Source organism: Pelobates fuscus, chromosome 6 (assembly GCF_036172605.1).
Source record: "Pelobates fuscus isolate aPelFus1 chromosome 6, aPelFus1.pri, whole genome shotgun sequence".
Taxonomy (NCBI): Eukaryota; Metazoa; Chordata; class Amphibia; order Anura; family Pelobatidae; genus Pelobates; species Pelobates fuscus.
The window spans coordinates 56473359-56495648 of record NC_086322.1 but is presented as its reverse complement, the minus strand read 5'-3'; the positions used below and the strand labels follow the sequence as shown (position 1 = coordinate 56495648).

The 22290-nt window shown below is 41.8% G+C and overlaps 1 protein-coding gene across 1 annotated transcript in view; it reads right to left on the bottom strand.

Moving 5' to 3' along the window:
• ABLIM2 (actin binding LIM protein family member 2) overlaps positions 1 to 22290 on the bottom strand; it is a 127031-nt gene that overhangs the window by 4134 nt on the left and 100607 nt on the right. Inside the window, exons 18-20 of the mRNA XM_063457740.1 lie at positions 16920 to 16974; positions 16260 to 16267; positions 15972 to 16052 (exon numbers count right to left, since the gene is read on the bottom strand). Of these exons, the coding sequence (XP_063313810.1) occupies positions 15972 to 16052; positions 16260 to 16267; positions 16920 to 16974 (144 nt within the window). The remainder of the gene's footprint in view (positions 1 to 15971; positions 16053 to 16259; positions 16268 to 16919; positions 16975 to 22290) is intronic.

Here is a 22290-nt window from a genome sequence, read left to right as displayed (position 1 = left end):
GGCCATTTTTTGCCGCATTTCGCGGCGTTTTTCATATTTAACTTACCTATATGATTAAACGCAAACATTCAAGTATACCTGCTCAGTACTATATATAACTTAAAATTACAGGTTTAAGTGTTCTCTACTTCCCTCTACTCACCATAGGAGGGATTTTAAAATACCATTAGAACAACCACAATCTATTTCAGACTATCACCCCCTGGTGAAAATTTGTTTATACTACATTAACCTATACTCTCATTGAATAAAACAATCCTTGTTTATATTACTGAATACCTTGGAATACATATAGGGTAAATTCCCTGTCTATACCTTTGACTAATACAACCCATACTTATACTGTGGATGGGTATAGGGAAAAATCCCTACACAAGATTTATGATTGCTGTTTACTTATACAGCCCATGATTGGCCCGCTTTGTCTGTGCCTCCATACCTCTATACGGGTCTGTATAATTATTCCCAGAGGTTATTTATGCTGGGTGACCCCCAGTTTCAGCTTGCACTGCGGATTTATAACATATTGTGATATATGGTGACGGCCTTAAGATACATTCTAATGCTGGCCTATTCTGCCCCATAGGTCTCAACACTGTTGCTATGGAGGCTTCAAATCAAGATCAAAACCTGCAAGCAATTATTAATGCGGCTGTAGCCGTTTCACTAGAAAAGGCCCTGGCTCGGGTGCTGCCCATTGAGCCAAAGGATCCACAAATATCTGAACCCCCGCTTTCTGACGAAGAAGCGGTGGAGTCCGATTCCACAAAAATAAACCCTTCCAAACCCAATAAGAGATATTGGAAAGGGAATGGGCCAGAACCTCTCAAACGCAAGGGGAAAGAACCGGCGAAACGCCCCAAACAGTCAGACACTAAAGAGAAGCACTCAGTCCAACCCACTCTATCGGAAGAGGAGGAAGATTCTTTCGACCTACACCCCTTAGCCATCCTAGATGAATGGCAAGCCGACCACTCCTCTGAAGATGAGGAAGACTGGCCCGAGACATCGTTTAAAGGAGCACCTCTCCTTCAAACTGCTATGGGAGATCTCACAACTGAAGATATGGTACCCAGTTCCAATCCTTCTGGGGACGCTGAATCCTTTCTGGATTCGTTTGGTCAACCTCTTTTCGACCCAAGACAGATCAGATACCCTCGATCATCTGAATGGTCACTCCCAGACCATCTCTCCAAGTATATACATTTTTGGATCAGGAGACCCCTAGATCGGGAAGTCCGCAAGCGCCTAAGAGCCGAATGTCCCAGACCTTCTCTACCGGACAAGGTCGCTGTCACCCCAGAGTTTGACACACTGCTCTACACATATATGGCCAGATCCGGCCGTGACCCTAAAAAGGGCATTGAGCGCAGCTTGCGCCTCACGCAAGACAAAATGCTAGATATCCTGGGTCCCCTGGCCAAAATTCTTCTACTGGCTGATGAAGCCCTTTCTAATGAAGATCCTTTAGACCCGTCCGTGATAAGAGAATGGGCACTACGCTCAATTTGCCTGCTGGGCAATGCAAATACATCTCTCTGTACCGAGCGTAGAAAAGCAGTGCTGCTGCGCATGGATGCCAAGTTAGCTGACTTGGGAACAAAAGAATTGGGTCCCAAGGCCAAAGGCTTGTTGTTTGGAGAACCCTACATTAAAGAATTACATAAACATGTAAACTTATACGCCACACTAAACAAGGCGCAGTCATCCATGAAAAGGGTATTCCATCATCAACCCTCACGGGTTTTTGGCAGGGCTGGCCGTACAAGGGGTCGTACAGTCAGCCGCTTCTGGTCCACAAATCAACGCCAGAGAACCCCCACTTCATCATTCTTCCCCAACTATCAATCAAGGGGCTCCTACACCCAAAGGGCGGATAGGGGAAGAGGATACAGAGCCCGCGGACGCAACAGATACCCAACAGGTGAGATTCCCTATCTTTCACCTTTCTACTGTTTATCATGCGGGCAGGTTGTCACTTTGTGTAGACATGTGGAAGACGCTGTCTTCAGATACCTGGGTTCTAAACACAGTTCAAGGTTATTCCATAGAGTTTCATTCTCTCCCTTCTCAAACAGGTTATCCTCTCTATCCAACGATGTCAAAATCTCAGAATCGTCTTCTCGATTCAGAACTACGTTCTCTTCTAACAAAAGGAGCGATTCAACCTGCTCCCCTCGACGAAGGCTTCCTCAGCTCCGTCTTCTTGGTCAAAAAGAAATCTGGGGAATACCGCCCAGTAATCAACCTTCGCCAACTGAATACTTTCGTGGTTTACAGACACTTCAAAATGGAAGGAATACATCTCCTCAGAGACATTCTCCGACCAGGCGATTGGTTCACCCGACTCGATCTCAAGGATGCTTACCTCTCTGTATCAGTACATCCATCCAGTCGGCGTTTTCTCCGCTTTCCTTGGCACCACCGGATTTTTCAATTCACCTGCCTTCCATTCGGCCTGAGTTCCGCCCCGTGGTGCTTCACCAAACTACTCAAACCAGTCACCGCACATCTTCGAGAAAGGGGCATTCGTTGCCTAATCTACCTCGACGACCTCTTGCTACTCTGCGAAGACGTATCCAGGCTGCGTTCACAGACGAACTATACATCTTTATTGATCGAATCTTTGGGATTCGTCATCAACCAAGAGAAATCATCACTGGCCCCATCCAGAGTCATTCAATTTCTCGGCTTCGAGATCGACTCTTCAACCTGTGTTCTTCGCCTGCCTCAATCCAAGTTAACTGCGATCAGGAAAGAACTACGCAAAACGCTTCGTCAAGCAGATCTACCCCTCCGAGGTTTGGCTCGGATCGTAGGCCTACTTTCAGCCTCCATTCAGGCAATCTACCCGGGTCCACTACACTATCGGGCCATGCAACGCTTGAAAGCTCAATTCCTCCGGACCCACCCATCATACGATCAGAGGGTCCCGATCACCACCGAAGTGAGGGAGGAACTTTACTGGTGGCTCCGCCACATGTCTGCCTGGAACGGCAAGGCAATTTTCGGTCCCACTCCGGACTTCGTGGTGGAATCAGACGCGAGCCTTCTAGGCTGGGGCGCAACCTGCCATACATCATCCACCGGAGGACCATGGACCAACACAGAACATTCTCTCCACATCAATTGCCTGGAATTAATAGCCGGCTCTTTCGCAATTCGCAGTTTGACCAATCATCTCTCAAACTGCTGTATTCTCCTTCGGATGGACAATATCTCAGCCGTCCAATACATCAACAAATTAGGCGGAGCCAGATCTCACATCCTCTCCGAAGTGACAAAGGACATCTACGAATTTTGCTTCCAACGCAACATCACACTTCAAGCAGAATATCTGCCAGGGGAGACGAACGTTACCGCGGATTGGTTCTCCCGACATTGGAGAGACGCCAGCGACTGGCGCCTACACAGGACAATCTTCCTTCGCATCTCCAAACTCAGGGGCCCATTTGTTCTAGATCTATTCGCCTCCCGGACGAATTTTCAAGTCCCTCGTTTCTTCAGCTGGCTCCCAGACCCAGAATGCTCGGCAGTGGATGCCTTCCTTCAGAGGTGGCCGACAACGGGAGCCTATGCCTTCCCTCCATTTGCGATGATCTCCAGAATCCTTCTTCAGGTTCGCAGACAACAGGTCATGCTGGTTCTACTCACCCCACTCTGGCGGGGCCAAGCCTGGTTTCCAGATCTCCTGGACCTCTCCTGTCGACATCCTCTACTGCTACCTCCATGGCCCAATCTCCTAGAGGACCCTCAAGGGAATCCTCATCCAATGATACTGCAAGACCACCTCCACCTAGTAGCTTGGACTCTTTCAGGGGAACCTGGCATTTCGGAGAACTATCGCAGAGAACTAAGGAACTCCTCTGGGATTCATGGGCCCCTGGCACCAGAAGATGCTACCTTTCCTCCTGGAACACTTGGTGCAATTGGTGCCTGGAACGGCATACCGATCCCCTTACTGCCCCTAGACAGTTCATATTGAATTTCCTCTCTCATCTATTCGACCTGGGCCGATCCTACCGATCCATCAACGTTGCCCGGTCAGCCATCTCGGCAGCCCACGTTCCCCTAGAAGGAACTCCAGTGGGCCAGAACCCGCTGGTTTGTAGGCTTTTGCGGGGCATTAAACTGGCTCGCCCTCCAACACCGAAATACTCCCATCTCTGGGACGTCAATGTCATGATTCACTTCCTGGAAACTTGGCCAAACAACGAAGATCTATCCCTCCGTCAACTCTCTGCAAAATTCACCCTGTTACTTTGCCTAGTGTCCTTCCGACGGGTATCGGATGTTCGAGCATTTGACCATGACGCTGTCAATTTTTCTCCAGAAGGTGTCACCTTTTTAGTATCCAGACGGACAAAATCAAACTCTTCTTCAGTTTTTTACCCGTACTTCCCTAACCACCCGAAATTATGTGTGGTTTCACTTCTCTCCCGTTATTTACTACTCACCTCCTCTCTCCGTTCAAACTCCTCCAGCCAACTATTGGTCTCGTATGTTCGACCTCACCATCCGGTATCAACCACAACCCTTGCCCGATGGGTTAGATGGTTACTCTCCCTGGCCGGGATTGAAGCATCCTTCGGAGCCCACTCCATCAGGGGAGCGGCGGCATCGGGAGCATTCAACGCGGGAGCCTCTCTTCGAGACATTCTTCAGTCTGCAGACTGGTCACGGGAGCAGACGTTCCGCAACTTCTATTTTCGTCCGGCTGTGCACGCTTCTTTACCCCTTCTCGGGGAGCGTTAAAACAGCAAATACGAAGCCTCCTGTCATGTTATAAAATTGTAGATTATGCTAGCTTTAGTGTACCTATAATCTTAATTTTATTAATGACAGGAGGCGAGTATTTCCCACCCATTCACTATCGTTTTCCCCCCCTTTAGAGTCGCCTCATTAGGTAAGTTCATCTAAGATAAGAGTAATACACGATGTATCTTCTCCCAGGGGGGGCTAAGGGTTACACTCTATGGTAAATAGTTTAACACTTTGTTGGAGGTGGGCTATGATATATGATTTCTATTACTGGATGTCATAATTTTAGAAATCCAATTCACGGATTAATCCTTGGTTTCGACTCTGCTCTCTCGTTTCAGCGTAAAGCTCCCTCAAGAGGACAAGCCTAGGTGCCGTATCATCAAGCATTATCTCAGCTCTCCAAGAAGACTTCTTTGTTTACGTTCCTGTTCCCTCTCAAGCATCAACTTTCTCACCTGGCATTCTGGATTTCGCATCTGGACTTCTTTATCAGTTTCCTGTTCCTATTTGTTCGCAGCCAGAAAGAGGAAGTGACGTCACAGGGAGGGACTTTTATGCCATGTTATCTTTTTTCTGATTGGTTACCCTGTTACTAAGTAAAAAGTGCTGCTGTGAAGCTTAAGTAAAGAAAGTCTTAAGCAAATACTCGCCTCCTGTCATTAATAAAATTAAGATTATAGGTACACTAAAGCTAGCATAATCTACAATTATCAATGTAAGAAATGAACTCTGCGTTAAGGAATCTCTCTGTGTGTGCCGGGACAATTTTCAGCTATTGTCTACTACAGTGAAATTCCAGCCTGAATGGCACCACAGATTAAATTTCCATTATCGAGCATGTGTAAGCCCTTATCTACTTCACTCTGCTAATTATGATTTAAAATATCAAAAGTGCAGCTGCAATGTTTTCTGCAAACTTTTCACATAATTTTCTCAATAATAATGTATATTGCGCACAAAAACATGAACTTTTACCAGAGGCAAAATGCATGCAAAGGTTGTGTAAATGCCATGGGTCAGCTCAATGATGTAGGAAAAGTGAAGGATCATTTGCCAGAGAACCGATTTCTCATACAATGTGTGTACCATGGCTTAGAACTCACAAGTCACATATTTTCACGGCCTACAAAATGCACCCTTGCTGTTGACTACTTTGTTTGCCCTAAAACACATTGTAAGTTTGCCATTGGACCTAATCACATTATAGAATGTTTAGCAACAGTGTTACAGTGCAAAATTCATGCAAATTTGATGTAAAAGTCATGGACAAACACCTACAAGGATTTCTCACACAAATGAAAAAAAATGTCCAGCTTAAGACAATAAACCTTAAATCACACGTAGCCTAAATTAGTTGGATCTCAATGGATGCCAAAGTGCAATTAAAGGACCACTATAGGAACAGCAACACAAACATGTATTTCTGACCCTACAGTGTTAAAACCACCATCTAGCCCCCATGGTCCATTCTTGCCACCCTAAATATAGTAAAATCTTACTTGTATTCAAGTCAGTAGCTGTTGGCTCTGCCCCTGTCTGCCTCTGACCTGCCCCTGTCTGCTGACATCAACAGAAGTGGTGGTCTGAGCCAATCACAGTGCTTTCTCATAAGATTGGCTGAGCCTGTCAAGCCGGCAGATCAGGGGCAGAGCCAGTTAATACAGTTAATACAGTGTTAATAAAGTTAATACAGTGTGAGCAGGATTTTACTTCTCTACAGAGGGATCTCGGTGAACTAGGAGTTAGACCAGGCAAGTAGCAGACAAGAATCAATTTAGAGAAATATAAATTTATGCATAATATAAATATATGCAAGAACCAACAAACAACATTTACCGTTAAAGACAAACTGTCACCTCTAGTGATGTCGCAAACATAAAATTTTCCGTTCGCAAACGGCGAACGCAAACTCCCGCAAATGTTCGCAAACGGGCGAACCGCCATAGACTTCAATAGGCAGGCGAATTTTAAAACCCACAGGGACTCTTTCTGGCCACAATAGTGATGGAAAAGTTGTTTCAAGGGGACTAACACCTGGACTGTGGCATGCCGGAGGGGGATCCATGGCAAAACTCCCATGGAAAATTACATAGTTGATGCAGAGTCTGGTTTTAATCCATAAAGGGCATAAATCACCTAACATTCCTAAATTGTTTGGAATAACGTGCTTTAAAACATCAGGTATGATGTTGTATCGATCAGGTAGTGTAAGGGTTACGCCCGCTTCACAGTGGCAGACCAAACTCCCCGTTTAACGCACCGCAAACAACCGCAAACAGTCCATTTGCACAACCGCAAACTCCCCATTTGCACAAAGTTGGATACCGATCGATGGTTCGATATTCTGAGCCCTCTCTGATTTACTGTACACGACTATTCGATATTCCCACAAATTTTATATAGCATTTTATGTTTGTTTGAGACCACCTTAAAAATATTGGATATCGTTAAAAATCATGATCACTATATACTTTCTTTACTTTCTCTGAGTAGTTTGGTTACTTAATCCACCAATCAGAGTGTTATGAGCAAATTACACAGCGTGGGAAAATTCCAAAGAACTGTCCCACGCTGTGTAAAATGACACAGAGCACTCTGATTGGTGGATTTCAAACCAACCAATCAGAGTGCTGTGACAGGTAAATGTAGAGACTTACCTGTCAGTCTCTTCATTTACCTGTCAGAGCACTCTGATTGGATGGCTTAAACCCACCAATCAGAGTGCTCTGAGCCTAATTGCAGGGCGGGGCAAGGCTTTATAAGCCTTCCCCCGCCCTGCAGAGCTCAGTCTGCGCGGAGCCCTCCATGGGTGAAGATGGATTATTATTATTTTTTTTTTAAATTGCGTTGTTTATTATAGTTTTTTATTTGGCCTTTTTTGGGGCTGAAAAAAGAAGATTTTAGAAGAAAGAAAACAACAAATGGTAAGTTTATTTTCTTTTTCTTTACAGGTTCTTAGTTAAAGGTCCCCCCTCATTATTTTTAGGGTGAGGGGGTTGGGTAGGGGGATACTTTTTTTTTTGGGGGGGGGAGGGGGTGACTAGGGGTTTGGGGACCCCTAGTCATCTGGGGGGACACATTTTTTTAGGGCCCCCACCCGCCACTCATGGGTGGGGGCCGGGGGGGGGAGGACAATAGGTCCCCCCCTATTGGTATTTAGGGCCCCCACCCGCCGCTCAGGGATGGGGGCCAGGGGGAGGACATTAGGTCCCCCCCTTATTAGTATTTAGGGCCCCCATCCACCGCTCAGGGGTGGGGGCCAGGGGGGAGGACCTAAGGTACCCCCCTTTCTTGTATTTAAGGCCCCCACCCACCACTCAGGGATGGGGGCCAGGGGGGAGGACATTAGGTCCCCCCCTTATTAGTATTTAGGGCCCCCACCCACCGCTCAGGGGTGGGGGCCAGGGGGGAGGACATTAGGTCCCCCTTACTTTACTGTAGGGCCCCCACCCACCGCTCAGGGGTGGGGGCCAGGGGGGAGGACATTAAGTCCCCCCAATTTGTATTTAGGGCCCCCACCCACCACTCAGGGGTGGGGGCCAGGGGGAGGACATTAGGTCCCCCCACAATTTGTATTTAGGGCCCCACCCACCGCTCAGTGGTGTGGGCCGGGGGGGAGGACAATAGGTCCCCCCCCTATTGGTATTTAGGGCCCCCACCCGCCGCTCAGGGTCGGGGGCCAGGGGGAGGACATTTGGGCCCCTCCCTTATTAGTATTTAGGGCCCCCACCCACCGCTCAGGGGTGGGGGCCAGGGGGGAGGACCTAAGGTCCCCCTCCTTATTAGTATTTAGGGCCTCCACCCACTGCTCAGGGGTGGGGGCCAGGGGGGAGGACATTAGGTCCCCCCCGTATTTTACTGTAGGGCCCCCACCCACCGCTCAGGGGTGGGGGCCAGGGGGGAGGACATTAGGTCCCCCCCAATTTGTGTTTAGGGCCCCCACCCACCACTCAGGGGTGGGGGCCAGGGGGAGGACATTAGGTCCCCACCCCAATTTGTATTTAGTGCCCCCACCCACCGCTCAGAGGTGGGGGCCAGGGGGGAGGACATTAGGTCCCCCATCAATTTGTATTTAGGGCCCCCACCGCTCAGGGGTGGGGGCCAGGGGGAGAACATTAGGTCCCCCCCATTATTCTTGTTTAGGGCCCCCACCCACCGCTCAGGGGTGGGGGCCAGTGGTGAGGACAATAGGTCCTGCCCCCTTTTTAGGTGTTAGTCCCCTTGAAACAACTTTTCCATCACTATTGTGGCCAGAAAGAGTCCCTGTGGGTTTTAAAATTCACCTGCCTATTGAAGTCTATGGCGGTTCGCCCGTTCGCGAACATTTGCGGAAGTTCGCGTTCGCCGTTCGTGAACGGAAAATTTCATGTTCGCGACATCACTATTACTAATATGTTTCTAAACATATATAATATATTATTCACTCACTCACTCACCCGGCCTAAGACATCATGCTGCCTAGGTCCAACGATAAATGACTATGGGGGATAATGTATAATAAACACAGGTTACTGGCTATGGGGGGGATAATGTATAATAAACACAGGTTACTGGCTATGGGAGGGATAATGTATAATAAACACAGGTTACTGGCTATGGGAGGATAATGTATAATAAGCACAGGTTACTGGCTATGGGGGCATAATGTATAATAAACACAGGTTACTGGCTATGGGGGGATAATGTATAATAAACACAGGTTACTGGCTATGGGAGGGATAATGTATAATAAACACAGGTTACTGGCTATGGGAGGGATAATGTATAATAAACACAGGTTACTGGCTATGGGAGGGATAATGTATAATAAACACAGGTTACTGGCTATGGGAGGATAATATATAATAAACACGGGTTACTGGCCATGGGGGGGATAATGTATAATAAGCACAGGTTACTGGCTATGGGAGGATAATGTATAAGAAACACATATTACTGGCTATGGGAGGGATAATGTATTATAAACACAGGTTACTGGCTATGGGGGGATAATGTATAATAAACACAGGTTACTGGCTATGGAAGGGATAATGTATAATAAACACAGGTTACTGGCTATGGGGGATAATGTATAATAAACACAGGTTACTGGCTATGGAGGATAATGTATAATAAACACAAAAAAAAAAATAATAATAAAAAAAAGAAAAGAATGCTGCTTCAGAATTAATCTAAATTGTATGCTGTCTAGGAGGTGGGAGGATCTGGGAGGGAGGGTCTGCTGCTGATTGGCTGGAATGTGTCTGCTGACTGTGAGGTACAGGGTCAAAGTTGACTCAATGATGACGAATAGGGGGCGGACCGAACATCGCATATGTTCGCCATCCGTGGCGAACGCGAACATGCGATGTTCGCCAGGAACTATTTGCCAGCGAACCGTTCGGGACATCACTAGTCACCTCACCTATTTTACCATAACCAAATAGCTAATCAAAAGGTATTATTACACACACCATAATATTTGGCAAATGGCCCCACCATCTGTATCAATACAGTGCGTTAATAAAGGTAGGGTCTAATAAATTTAATGATTTACACTGAGGTAACTATAAATAAGTCACGTTTTTAAGTATTAACATTTGTGTAGTGAAACTTTTTTTTTCTATTTTTTATTTTTATTGTGCAATATGGGTTACAAACATGCCCCTTATGCCACGACAGCAGTCACAGGATTATAAACGTAAACATTGTCATCACAGGATTAAGCTGCACATTTTTATAAGTAGATATGAGGACTAATAGGTGAATACATGCGATCAATGTTAAAAGTATGCAAGTTGATCAAAAGTTAGGCTTATTAACATGTGGTTGTTGCTTTATGCTTGGCACATTTTAGTAATTTTTACACTTAAGTAATTATTAAACGTAAGGGGAACAAGCTTTGTCTAGTAGTGAGACTCAGATATCAGAAATACAGTTTTGTTTAAAATATACTTTTTTATGGGAACAAATTTAAAACAACAACACATTTTTCCTGCAAGCACAAACTGTTAGTTGAGATGAATGTTTTCGCTTGGAATACAGCTCTGCAGAGCCCCCTGCTGTCACAAACACAAACTACAGTATTCTTTCTAACTTTTAAATTGCCACTGGATTCTGAAAGTCGAAACATATGTCTACACATTCTGCAATGGATAACCAGGCATCCTGATATGAATTTAATTTAAAGTTTTTAAAGGGAGTGCACTAGCTGACCCACGACAGAGGAGATAAAGTTAAATCGTTATGTTTTAATTCATTCTTGCATCAAGAAGTCTGGTAACAGTTAGCAAAAATAAAGTTTTCGCTGCATCTTATGTTAGAATGGGTCAAAATAAAAGTATACCTTGATAACATCTGGGCACAATTCTGGCTCCGAATCCAGCAACGCACAGCACGACCTGCTACCGCCCCTGACTGTCAGCCAGACCCACGACGCACAGTCCATAGACCGTGGCCCACCGGGAGAAGCCAAGTGGCTGTGCAGCTGGTGAAGAGACGGCAGCCTCTGAAACCCGATACTACAGTGAACTACTACCCCCCTGGGCCAAGACCCACCCGGGAAAGGTCCCTCCACACCTCTTACATCCTTGGAAGGTCAAACTGCGGCGGCATGATCCAAATCTAACATAATCATCCTGGTTATAGTATTATAAAAATAAGCATGTTCCCTAGCTTGAATCTACCTCCAAAAAAAATTGTGCTGTTTTCTTCAATGCCATGATATTGTTTCCTCTGTATTTTATTTTTATTAGCTAGCACCTGCTGTTGTGGCCACAATAGCCTGTTTGTTATGCTATGCACAGCAAAAATAAAAAAAATTAAAATTAAAAAAAATAAAAGTATAATCAATGCATCAATTATCTCCCGATTACTGTAATTTAATGTTCACTGTTCTCACATATGCCCAGGTTAACCCCTTACAGTCCATACTATATACCTCTGCCAAAGTTACCTGCTGCTCTTCTCATATATCCTTTAAACCAGTGGTTCCCAACCCAGTCCTCAAGTACCCCCTAACAGTCCAGGATTTAGGGATTACTCATTTGTGTCTAAGGTGTTAAAAACCAAAACAAAAAACAAAGATTACTTTAGACACAACAGGGTAATCCCTAAATCCTGGACTGGTAGGGGGTACTTGAGAACTGGGTTGGTAACCCCTGCTCTAGAATGTAAGCTCGTTTGAGCAACGTCCTCTTCAACCAATTGTTCCTGTAAGTTTTTGTAATTGTCGAATTTATTATTAAATCTTATAATATTGTAAAACGCTATGGAATATGTTGCCGCTTTATAAATGATAATAATACTATATCTGACCCATTTGTTAACTCGTGCTATGGCTTCCTGTTGCCTTGTTTCCTCCTGTCCGAAGCACTCCACAACTGCCTAGGCCTATCAAAATATCTCTAAACGTCTTCCAGTCATTTATCTATTCCTAAACGTCTTGAGAGAAGGATATGAGCTCACAGGGTAAAATCTATTTCTGTGTGACCCAGTTTAAGGTCCAACATTTTATACTGTTCTCACTTGCTTTTTGCCATTAATCTGATGTCTATGTTATTTGTGTGAAATGAGTATATGAGGTTTATGAAGAAACACATTGTACTTTGTCAATACCATTTGGATTGTGTATGGAATATTTATGCCAAGAATGCTATTATTTCTTGTGCCTGAATTGGATGCTGCTGCTACATGAAGGAAATTTAAACTATTTGTTTAATGATCCAAGGGGTGATTAAAGGAGATGTGATTTTATACATGGCTGACTCCAACTCATCTATTGTCGAGAGCCCTTTACCTTCGCATTGTCTGCATTGTTCCCATTGGGACGGTACAACTATCTCACAGGCTGTTTCACCCTTTACTAAGCTTCAAAAATATTATTTATTTGTCCTTCCTCCATTGGATTCATATAACGGGCCACTGAGAGTACCGGGGAGTATCTTACCAATTTTATTGGTAACAGTATGAGATGTCTATGGCTGTATAGGATCTGTGTGACAGTTTATATGTGTGTGTGTGTGTGGTTAATAACAGTTTTATTATTATTATTGTATTGTGGGATATATAGTGCACACGGAGGGAAGAAGGAGGAATAGCTAGGGGACTACAAGAAACACAGAGATTGCATGGAAAGAAATACATATAAATGATTAATGGGATCACAAGATCGATCTAATGGAAATAAACACAAACTATTTCAATTTTCAGGGCAAAATAGCGGAATTGGCAAAAATTCTCTAAGTCAGATATGCATCCAGATTGACTAATTTGACCTTCAATTTGAAATTCACTTTGAATTCCAAAACAATTGTCACTTTAGTGAATAATCCAGAAGGAGGGGTAATATGATCCGCATAAATAGCTTCTGGCCACTCCTGTCCTACATAGAGACAAAAAATAATATTAATACTAATATTTTTTACTGTCATATTTGTGTAATTTACACATTTAACTGCCTGGCAATCTCACAGCAAACAATGCTCTACAGGTCATTTTAATTGGGATCATCGGCTGTTTCTCTTTCGACCAGGAGAATTGGTGGCAGGCAGCCGATGACTTGGCAAACTCACCCATCAAGTAAAATATAATCATACGTTGGGAATGCTGCTGTGGTGAGTTCGTACATGCAACTGCGACCGCACTGTATGGGATTTATTTCCTTTTAATCAAGACAATGGCAAATATCCCTTAAATCATGAACAAAGAGGAGTGTAGGTCAAGCTAAGGGTTTGACTCAGTCTCCGGAATGCTGACATTTGACCAGAAGCCTTAAAATTGTGCTTATAGCTTAAAGCCTGCTCCCATAGGTAAGGATCAGTGAAAGGTTTGTGAATGTATGGTCTATATAGGATATAGTTTGTGGTTCACGTGTCTCATTTACTCTCATAGCGTTATTATTTTCACACCCTAAATTGGATGGCCTCTCTAAAACCCTTAAAATCTGCCAAAGAAGTACATAACAAGAAAAAAAAAAATCTCAATTTTTAAAGGGACACTGCTTCATCTATTTAAAGTGGTTATAGTGTCTGGAGTCGCCTGGCACTGTACTTTCAATGATCGTTAAACCGTGGTTCATAATTTAATGCTAAACGAGAGTTCCCATCTACCCATTCCTTCTTGCTGCTTGAGCTAATAAGGGAACATTATTCCAAGCAGCCATAGGTGGCTCTGGTTGGTTAAGAGTGTCAGCTGACTGCTTTCAGCCTATTACAGTGCCTATTGCCGGTATGAAATTGTATGGCTAGAAGAAAGTGTGTAATCTCGATATTAGCCATGTCTGCAGTAGGGGCCACATTGGAACCCCTACTGCTTGAAAATGGTTTAAAACTGAATAGACGGACAATGCCAAGGGACGTCAATGAGATGAAATGTTTATAGTGCCTACAGTGTCTCTTTTTTAGAAAATACAAGTACATAATGAAATTCCTAACTAGAGGAAAATAATTCAGAACATTATGCGGCAATTTAAAGGCAAAAAATTGCAGTTGACTAAAAAAATGTTATCCTTCAAATGATCAGATGAAATTGTCAAACAATGACTGCTCCCTGTATATACATATATATTGTGTATGCATTTATCGGGTATATTTGGCACATGTTTGGCGTTAGTAAAGCAGACTGGATTCCCATTTAAACTTTGAGCTCTTATTAAAGAAAACATATCATGCAGAGCAGCAATGCTTTTAATGCAGCTCTGCAGTATATATTTGAATACAGAATATAGAATCTACAATCAAAAAGGACATCTGTTCAGTCGGTCTGTCTATGGACTTACAATAGTGCCTAACAGACCAATGACACGTGGTCTTTACTTTGTCACATCACCTCTAGGTCAATGTATCAATGCAGATGTTCAGGATTAGGCAATACATTTTCCTAACACATGCAAGGCTGCCTTATTTATTATTATGTTTTACAACTCCAGGGGACCTTTGAAGCAAGATCCCCTCGGAGTTAAAATAGCCAAAGCCACACCTGGTATTAAACAGGCAAACCCGATTTAATGTTAAATAAATAAACAGGAGCTCAGGATGAGGACACTGCATTTATTTTTTTATAAAAAAAAAGGCAGCCAAAATCTCACTGATTTGTCCAAAGCAAACTGAACATCTCATATGCTAAGTTATATTTAAACATCAATTTTATCCTGACTACTTGGTTGATTGTTTTTTTTTATCTTTTGTAATTTTTGCGCATTCATGAGATCCAGATGTGTAATGTTTATTTTCACTTTTTTTTTTTCCCAACTTGTTTTCGCACTTTTTCTTTTGCCTTCCATGCATCTTTACCATACTGGCTTAAATAAAGAAAAAAAAGCTCTGGGAAAGCAATATCTCTTGCTGAGCAATCATACAAAACACATTGAAGTGTTTAGAGAACAAGTACTAATCTGAATCAACGAGGTTCCTGTGTTTTCTGTTCTCAAATCTTAGTTTTAGTTTAGTATGTTGGGAAAATATTAGAGACACCAAGGGATTGAATGGAACTTTGAGAATGGTACCTTTTCTGGTTACGAAAACAATCCTCCCACTCCTGCATCAAAACAAACACTAATTATAGTGCCGAGATGTTTTTTAACCTGTAAAAACTATAAATGCAAATGATGAAATCTGTTATATTCTAAATGCATTTTCTGTGCAACTCTCATTACAGTGGTGAATCTAAGGGAGGGAACAGCGGTGCGGTGCTCCCCTGAGAAGCCATGGTCATATATATCTGACTGGCAAAAGTGGCTAAATTAGTGATTAAATTAAAAGTGGCTAAATGAGCCAGGGATATCTAAAACTGCACTATTCAGCATACTGCACTATTATTGACTTTTTTTTTGTATATAATTGTTTCTGAGTTAGGGATTAATGGCTTTCATACTCTTAATAAGACAACACCAGCCGAAAGAGTCATTGTCAGCTATTCCAGAGCCCGGGTTGAGGTTCCATTACATGTGAGTGGAATACTGCACACTCTGTCCTACAGAATCATATACATTGCTATCACCCCTCATATATATGACATATATAAAAGATATAGAGGCTCCTGAGCTTGTGAGTATCCTTATATTATTATGTTACAAGGCAATATTGTCCCTTGTCCGTATATGTCAAGCTTGTTTTGTTGTAATTAGTTGTATGTTTTTTTTTCTTTACTCATAGTATGCGTGGGTAATATGATAGTACTTTATAAATAGCGATAATTATTATGTTCATAAGTAAATGTGGTGGGCTTACCTCCAGCCTGGTTCTGTCCACATCCTTTGGCAACTTCACTCGCACTTGGTTCGTTACAATCAATGTTTCGTAGGGATAGATCTGTTTCCAAATGAGAACAGAGTAGACCTCAGATACTGTAACGGCCCTTATGAAAATTATATAGTAGTGATTTAAAGTACGTGCTGGAATCGATATTTAATATAGAAAATATTGTACAAAGAGAGACGTGAATAGAAAGGAAGAGAAAAACGTAACCTTGAAAAAGGGTGAAACATCTGCTTTTGGTGATCAAACTGTTTCTCTTACCTTGTAATCTGTGGAGAGACAGCAAAAAGTGTAATAATCCCCCAACTCTTAAATAACTACAAAACCACATACTTGTATCTCTTATACTAACTGTATCATAATTGCAACATAATTCAGATATTATCAGTATTATCTACCTACATACATATCCATCCATCCATCTAGCCATTCCTCAATGCTTAGGTTTGTATATATATATATATATGTATAAAATTACATTTTCATTATTTTGTAACTATATGATGTCAAACAGAGTGGCCTACTCCAATTAACCTTTTTTTTTGTATTCCTATAGAACAGCCTGCCTTCTCCAATCAGACTCTCCCATAGTCTTCAGTCTTTCAAGAAGTCCATTAAGGACCATAGTCCTTAGGTTTGAGAAGTGACAGGATGGCAGGATAACTATCACTTCTCAAACAAACTTACTCTCTCATTTTAGGGGTCCACATTCCCCTCCACTCTCTCCTTCCCACCTGGTTGCTGCCCCCCCCCCCCCCGTCCTATCCCTCCCACCATGCTGCTCTTCCCATTGCCTTACAATAGGTTATACGCTTGTTTGACAAATGTCCTCATCAACCTACTGTTCCTGTCAATAACCGCCATGATTAATTTATAAGAAGAATAACAATCATGATGTATATGGTTTAGATTATCCCATACCTCTCATGCCCCAGCTGGAATCGTCATCCAAATGGAACTGACCAAAATTAGCAGCCTAGAAGAATATACAACATATTAGATTATGTAATAATCACTACAAATGAAAAATAATCAAACATAAACACGTATAATCAAGAAACAAATGTGCAGGAATGTATGTAGAGGATTCCCTCATTTTGGAAAGTGTTCGGCTTCTTTGTGCTGTACCCTACTCCACAATCTCACTCAACTCAGCATGCAAAATAAGGTAAGATAACATGTATCAAGATCTAAACTATACATTAATGAATACTGTCTTAAAAAGCCACATTACTTGTATGATGTAAAATTGTAATATTGTGTTTATGTCAGTATAGCTGCATGTCATCCCTGATAGGTCCCATGAACCCTTTATATTTCAATGTTATATTATTATATACTACCCTCTGGTGTTTATCAATGGCTTCTTAATCAGAAGCTAATCAGGTTGGATGGAACAGCAGATAAGGAATAACACAGGGAGGTACTTAAAGCAAACATGTTCAAGCTAATTGCTTTTATGTGTAAATTTGAGCCAATAATGTCCATCCTGTAATTATCCACATGAACACATTATATTATCTATAGCAAGGATGGGGTGTGATCTCAGTGCTGATGAGGGTTTGATATAACTGTGTTACTGTAACCCAGGAGTAATATTACATAGAACATCTTGGAAAGAATTAAAAAACAAAAAAACAAAAAAAACACATCTGTGTTTTATTTATTGTTAGTAAATAATTATATCCGGTCAATTCGAAATATGTGCGAAAATCGCTGTGTTTTTCAAGAATTGCATATTGATATTTTACTGAATGACAAGTAAAATAGACTATTTATGAAATAATAAAGTTATTGACTTGGCCTTTTACTTTAAAAGGCATATTTGCAAAATTGCCTGCATTTTGCAGGCCGTACCACATGAATCCACAATATTTTGTTGCTGGTTGCACAAGCAGCTAATGTACAAATAGTTATTGGGTTACTCCAACTACCACCATGACCACTTGTGCTTTTAGAAGCGGTTATGGTGGTAGGAGTTGGTGTGTGCAGTGTTTCTTCTTGAATCACTGCATATACAGGTGCTAGTTTCACCCCCAGCACACATGTCTTAGGCTGCCTAATATCAATTATGTGCAAAATTGACGTCTGTTGTCAAAGTGTACTGCGTATTGCTGAAAGATGTAATGAGCCTCTCCTTTGCAGGTAGCACACTTGCAACAGGAAGTTCCAATGTCTTCCTCCCTCCTTTCCTGCTCAGGTAATCGCCTCCTTTGCCATCCTGCGTTTGTCTGTTTTCTATCTTTTATCATCTAAATTTTTTTTTAAATATTCCCCCTCTTCCTGTGTCCACCACACTCTCGCCCTTCCCGCACTTATAAAGAAGCATTTGAGAAGGACTAGGGAGCAGAAGGGAGTGATGTCAAACAGGGCATGGAAGATCCTACCCCAGCATGGATTCAAGGTAAGTTTTATATTTCAATTATGGCATTTTCAATCGAAATAAGGGGGCACCTATTAACTAGCGCCCAATAGGGCACTCGGAAGATAATGACACCATTGATAATAAAGGGTTGATAGAATCCTTTAATTATCCATTACTAGCCAGTACGCTGCTTGTGTGGTCAGCCACCAAATAATATTTTAAAGAACGAGGTTCTGAATTTTTCAGGAATTAATACTTGGTTAAGTTAGAAGGTATTTTGGGCACATTTAGGGTCTACTGATTCAGAAGAGTTCACTTGGGTCAATTTTATAGAAGTTTGGTGATAGCAAATCTAGTGACCTACCTTTATCCTCTGAATTACATATACTGGATAGTTTCCTCTGAATTTGCCACGGCAAATTTGCAACTTGGTGAATAACCGCATTTATCAGTGATGTCTATTCTTTTTTTTTTTTTTTTGTCAATCTTTGTTTTTATTGAGGCATAAGATGGGTCAGAGTCAAAGAAAATTATTTGAAACTCAAAAACATGAGAATCAAAGGCTGGTTTTAATATATTTAAGAATACTATACAGTATAAATATATCCCCTGGCCCAACCATCAGCACTGAATATATACAATTGGAAGGAGGAAACAGCCCCCCGATATTGGCATACAAAATTCCAGTATACAATTATACTATCCAATTAGTGTCTCCAAAAATAAAAACAAAAAAGATTTATTGTAATTCATTCAAAGTTAGACGGAGACAGCAAAACTTAGAGCTAAGAAAATATAATATGCTAAATAATTAATCAAAGTGAGGAGTCTATGAGTTCCATAACCCACTCTGCCGGACCTAGCAGTGATTGATCTCTAGGTCAGGTTGAGTGGATAAATGTAATGCCAATCAATGTGTAGGTATACAGGCGGTTTGGGAAGCAAAAGTAAATGTCTCTAATGACAATGTCTCCACCCTGTAGCTCCTAGTTAGAACACATAGATAGTAATGAATTAAACTGTCTCTCCTGAAACTCAAAGGAGGGGATTCTCACTTAATAAACCAATGTTACAATATCTAAAGGAAGCAGGTACAGTTGAGAAACAAAAGTATAATCCCTACTGCTCCTAAGATAGACACCTTCAAGGGTGTTCTATACTATCCCTATAGGGAAAAGAGAGATGACAGGCAGAGATTACCTAAATGTGTATCTGCTACATAGATATATAAGTCCATAGACATGGATATAGTCCCTATCCCTCCTAAGGTAGACACCTTCAAGGGTGTTCTGTTCTATCCCTATAGGGAAAAGGGAGACAACAGGTAGAAATTACCTAGAAGGTGTATCTGCAACATAGGCAAAAATCCATAGAAATAGAGGTATATACCCTGCAACTCCTAGAAACACCTTCGAGGGTGTTCTATGTTGTCCCTATCAAAAGGAGAGAGAAAACAAGTAGAGGCAGCTATATGGCTACAGGCAAGACTCCATCAGTGCTGAGAGTTTAACGTGAATTAAATCAAACACCTAGTGCTACCATAGTGACATGCTGTGAAAAATAAAATTAAATAAGACTGAAACCCGACGCGCGTTTCGGTGCGTCTAATGCACCTTCGTCAGGGGTTAAACGATACCTCGTCCCGCTAGTGGCTTTTAAATCCTTGACCGCCAATCGAAATGCTCCGATTTTGGCCCAATGATGGTCCTCCGGTGTGTATGTAAGGCGTGGAGTAGACGGGACCCGGAAGTAACGCAGGATCCAATCACTATTCAGATGGGCGGCGACATTTCGGCGTCCGTCCGATCCCACGTGGGACAAAGCAACGGGAGGGAGAGGGGAGGAGGAAAGGAGGAGGGAATGCTCCTCCATCACTCTCAATTATCATAATAAAGGGGCGTACTTGGGGCGTGGAAAAGTGCCGTACAATCGGCTGTTATACAGAGTTAATAATAAATAAAAATAGATGCTAAGATAAGAGATTTCCTTAAAATTATTGTTATTATACAGTGTGGATAGCAAGAAATCTAGATCCTTACAATTGGTGCGCTGGTATATGCAGTCCGGTATGTTGCAAGAAACTTATACATTTATGAACCGATTTTAATAAAGTGGAAAAAAGAGACCCAAAAATTGATTCATAGAGTAATTAGTGTAACGATGGACCCACTTATACAGTAGGTCAGTCGGTATCTTATATCTAATATTGACTGGAAATCATATACTTATAGAATTCGGGCTCATCTTTACCTATTTTTATGAATAGAAAGTACATAATTCTTGACATCATAAGATGCATATATACCATCTAATACACAGGTGGAAGTCTATGTGCATATACCATTATCCAAATCGAGGATACATCTTACTATAATGTACAAAAGGTGTATATCTCATACAAGTGTACAGTTATTTAAAGGAAGACATATCTTATTATGATTCAAAGGTGCACCTATATGCAATATGTATAGTTATTCAGACGAGAACTTATATCTTGCTGTAATTCAAAAGTACACAAATGTATGTAGAGTGCTATATGTACAATTTATTCAGAAGAGCAAGCAAAGTTCCTAGGGAATAGTTTTTGTGGTAAACCTTATATTATATATACATATAGCTTCTATATATTGAATTAGACATTTCAATTGTACGTGAATTCCGAAGAAGAAATGGAATTTAATAGGGAAGGAAGGAAAATATACCACTAGAGATATTGGGGGTATCGTCAGAAAGAATACTAATAATTAATAATAATTCACTCATGAACTAAATAAAGAAAACTTAATGTGTTTATAGGTCAGAAGATTAGTATTACTGTAAAAAGTTCTTATAATACATAGATGGCATTATAGTTTATCAGAGTTCACTAATGTAATATATGGGTGGCATTGTAAGTTATCAGGAGTCACTAATGAAGGGAGAGTAAGAGAAACCTTCATTGAGGCCCCCAGGGGATAGAGTGTCCAGGCGGTAAATCCAAAAACACTCTCTTCTCCTGAGGAGCTTATCCAGATTTCCTTTTCTTTGATCAAGTTTAATCAGCTCAATGCCCAGAAATTTGAGATTTGCCTAGATACCATGCCTAGATACCATGCCTAGATACCGTAGTTTCAATATGTCTACTGGTTTTGATGGAATTTAGATGTTCCAGGATCCGTCTTTTAAAAGGCCTAAAAGTTTTCCCTACATATAGTAAGTTGCACTGGCATTTAATCAAGTATACCAGTCCTTTAGAATTACAGTTGAAAAAGGAGTTGGGATGGAAGGTCTCAGTTTGATCACTGTTCTGAAAACTTTTTGAATCCCTGCAGATGGAATCACAGGCTTTACATCGGCCGCATTTATATGTCCCCTGAAGTTTATTAGAGAGCCAATGAGTTTTAGTTGTCTTAGATTGTTTGAAGTGGCTATGTACAAGGGCATCTTTAATGTTCTTTCCCCTCCGTGCTATAAGTGCCGCATTTGGGGGAAGAATTTGTTTTAGATGTACGTCTTGTTTGAGTATGGGCCAGTATCTATTTAAAATAGATTTAACTGGTTCCCAGCCAGCGTCATATGTTGCAATGACTCTCAGGAGTTTGGAATCTGAAGCTTTTTTAGGTAAAGATGATGGTACATCTTTAATCAAATCTTCTCTATCTGTTAAGAGCGCTCGATGATAGGCCCGTTTCAGACATTTATGTGGGTATCCCTTGGCTCTGAACATTGTACGTAACTCTCTAGCTTTTATTTTGAAGTCTTGTACATCGGAGCAGTTGCGCCTTAGGCGCAGGTATTGTCCTGTTGGTATACCTCTTTTCAGGGGGACTGGATGGTAGCTTCCCCAGTTAAGCAGGCTATTGGTAGCTGTGCTTTTTCTGAAGAGGTCAGTTTTGACAGTACCTTCTAAAGGAATTACCGTTAAATCGAGAACATTAAGATTAGGCG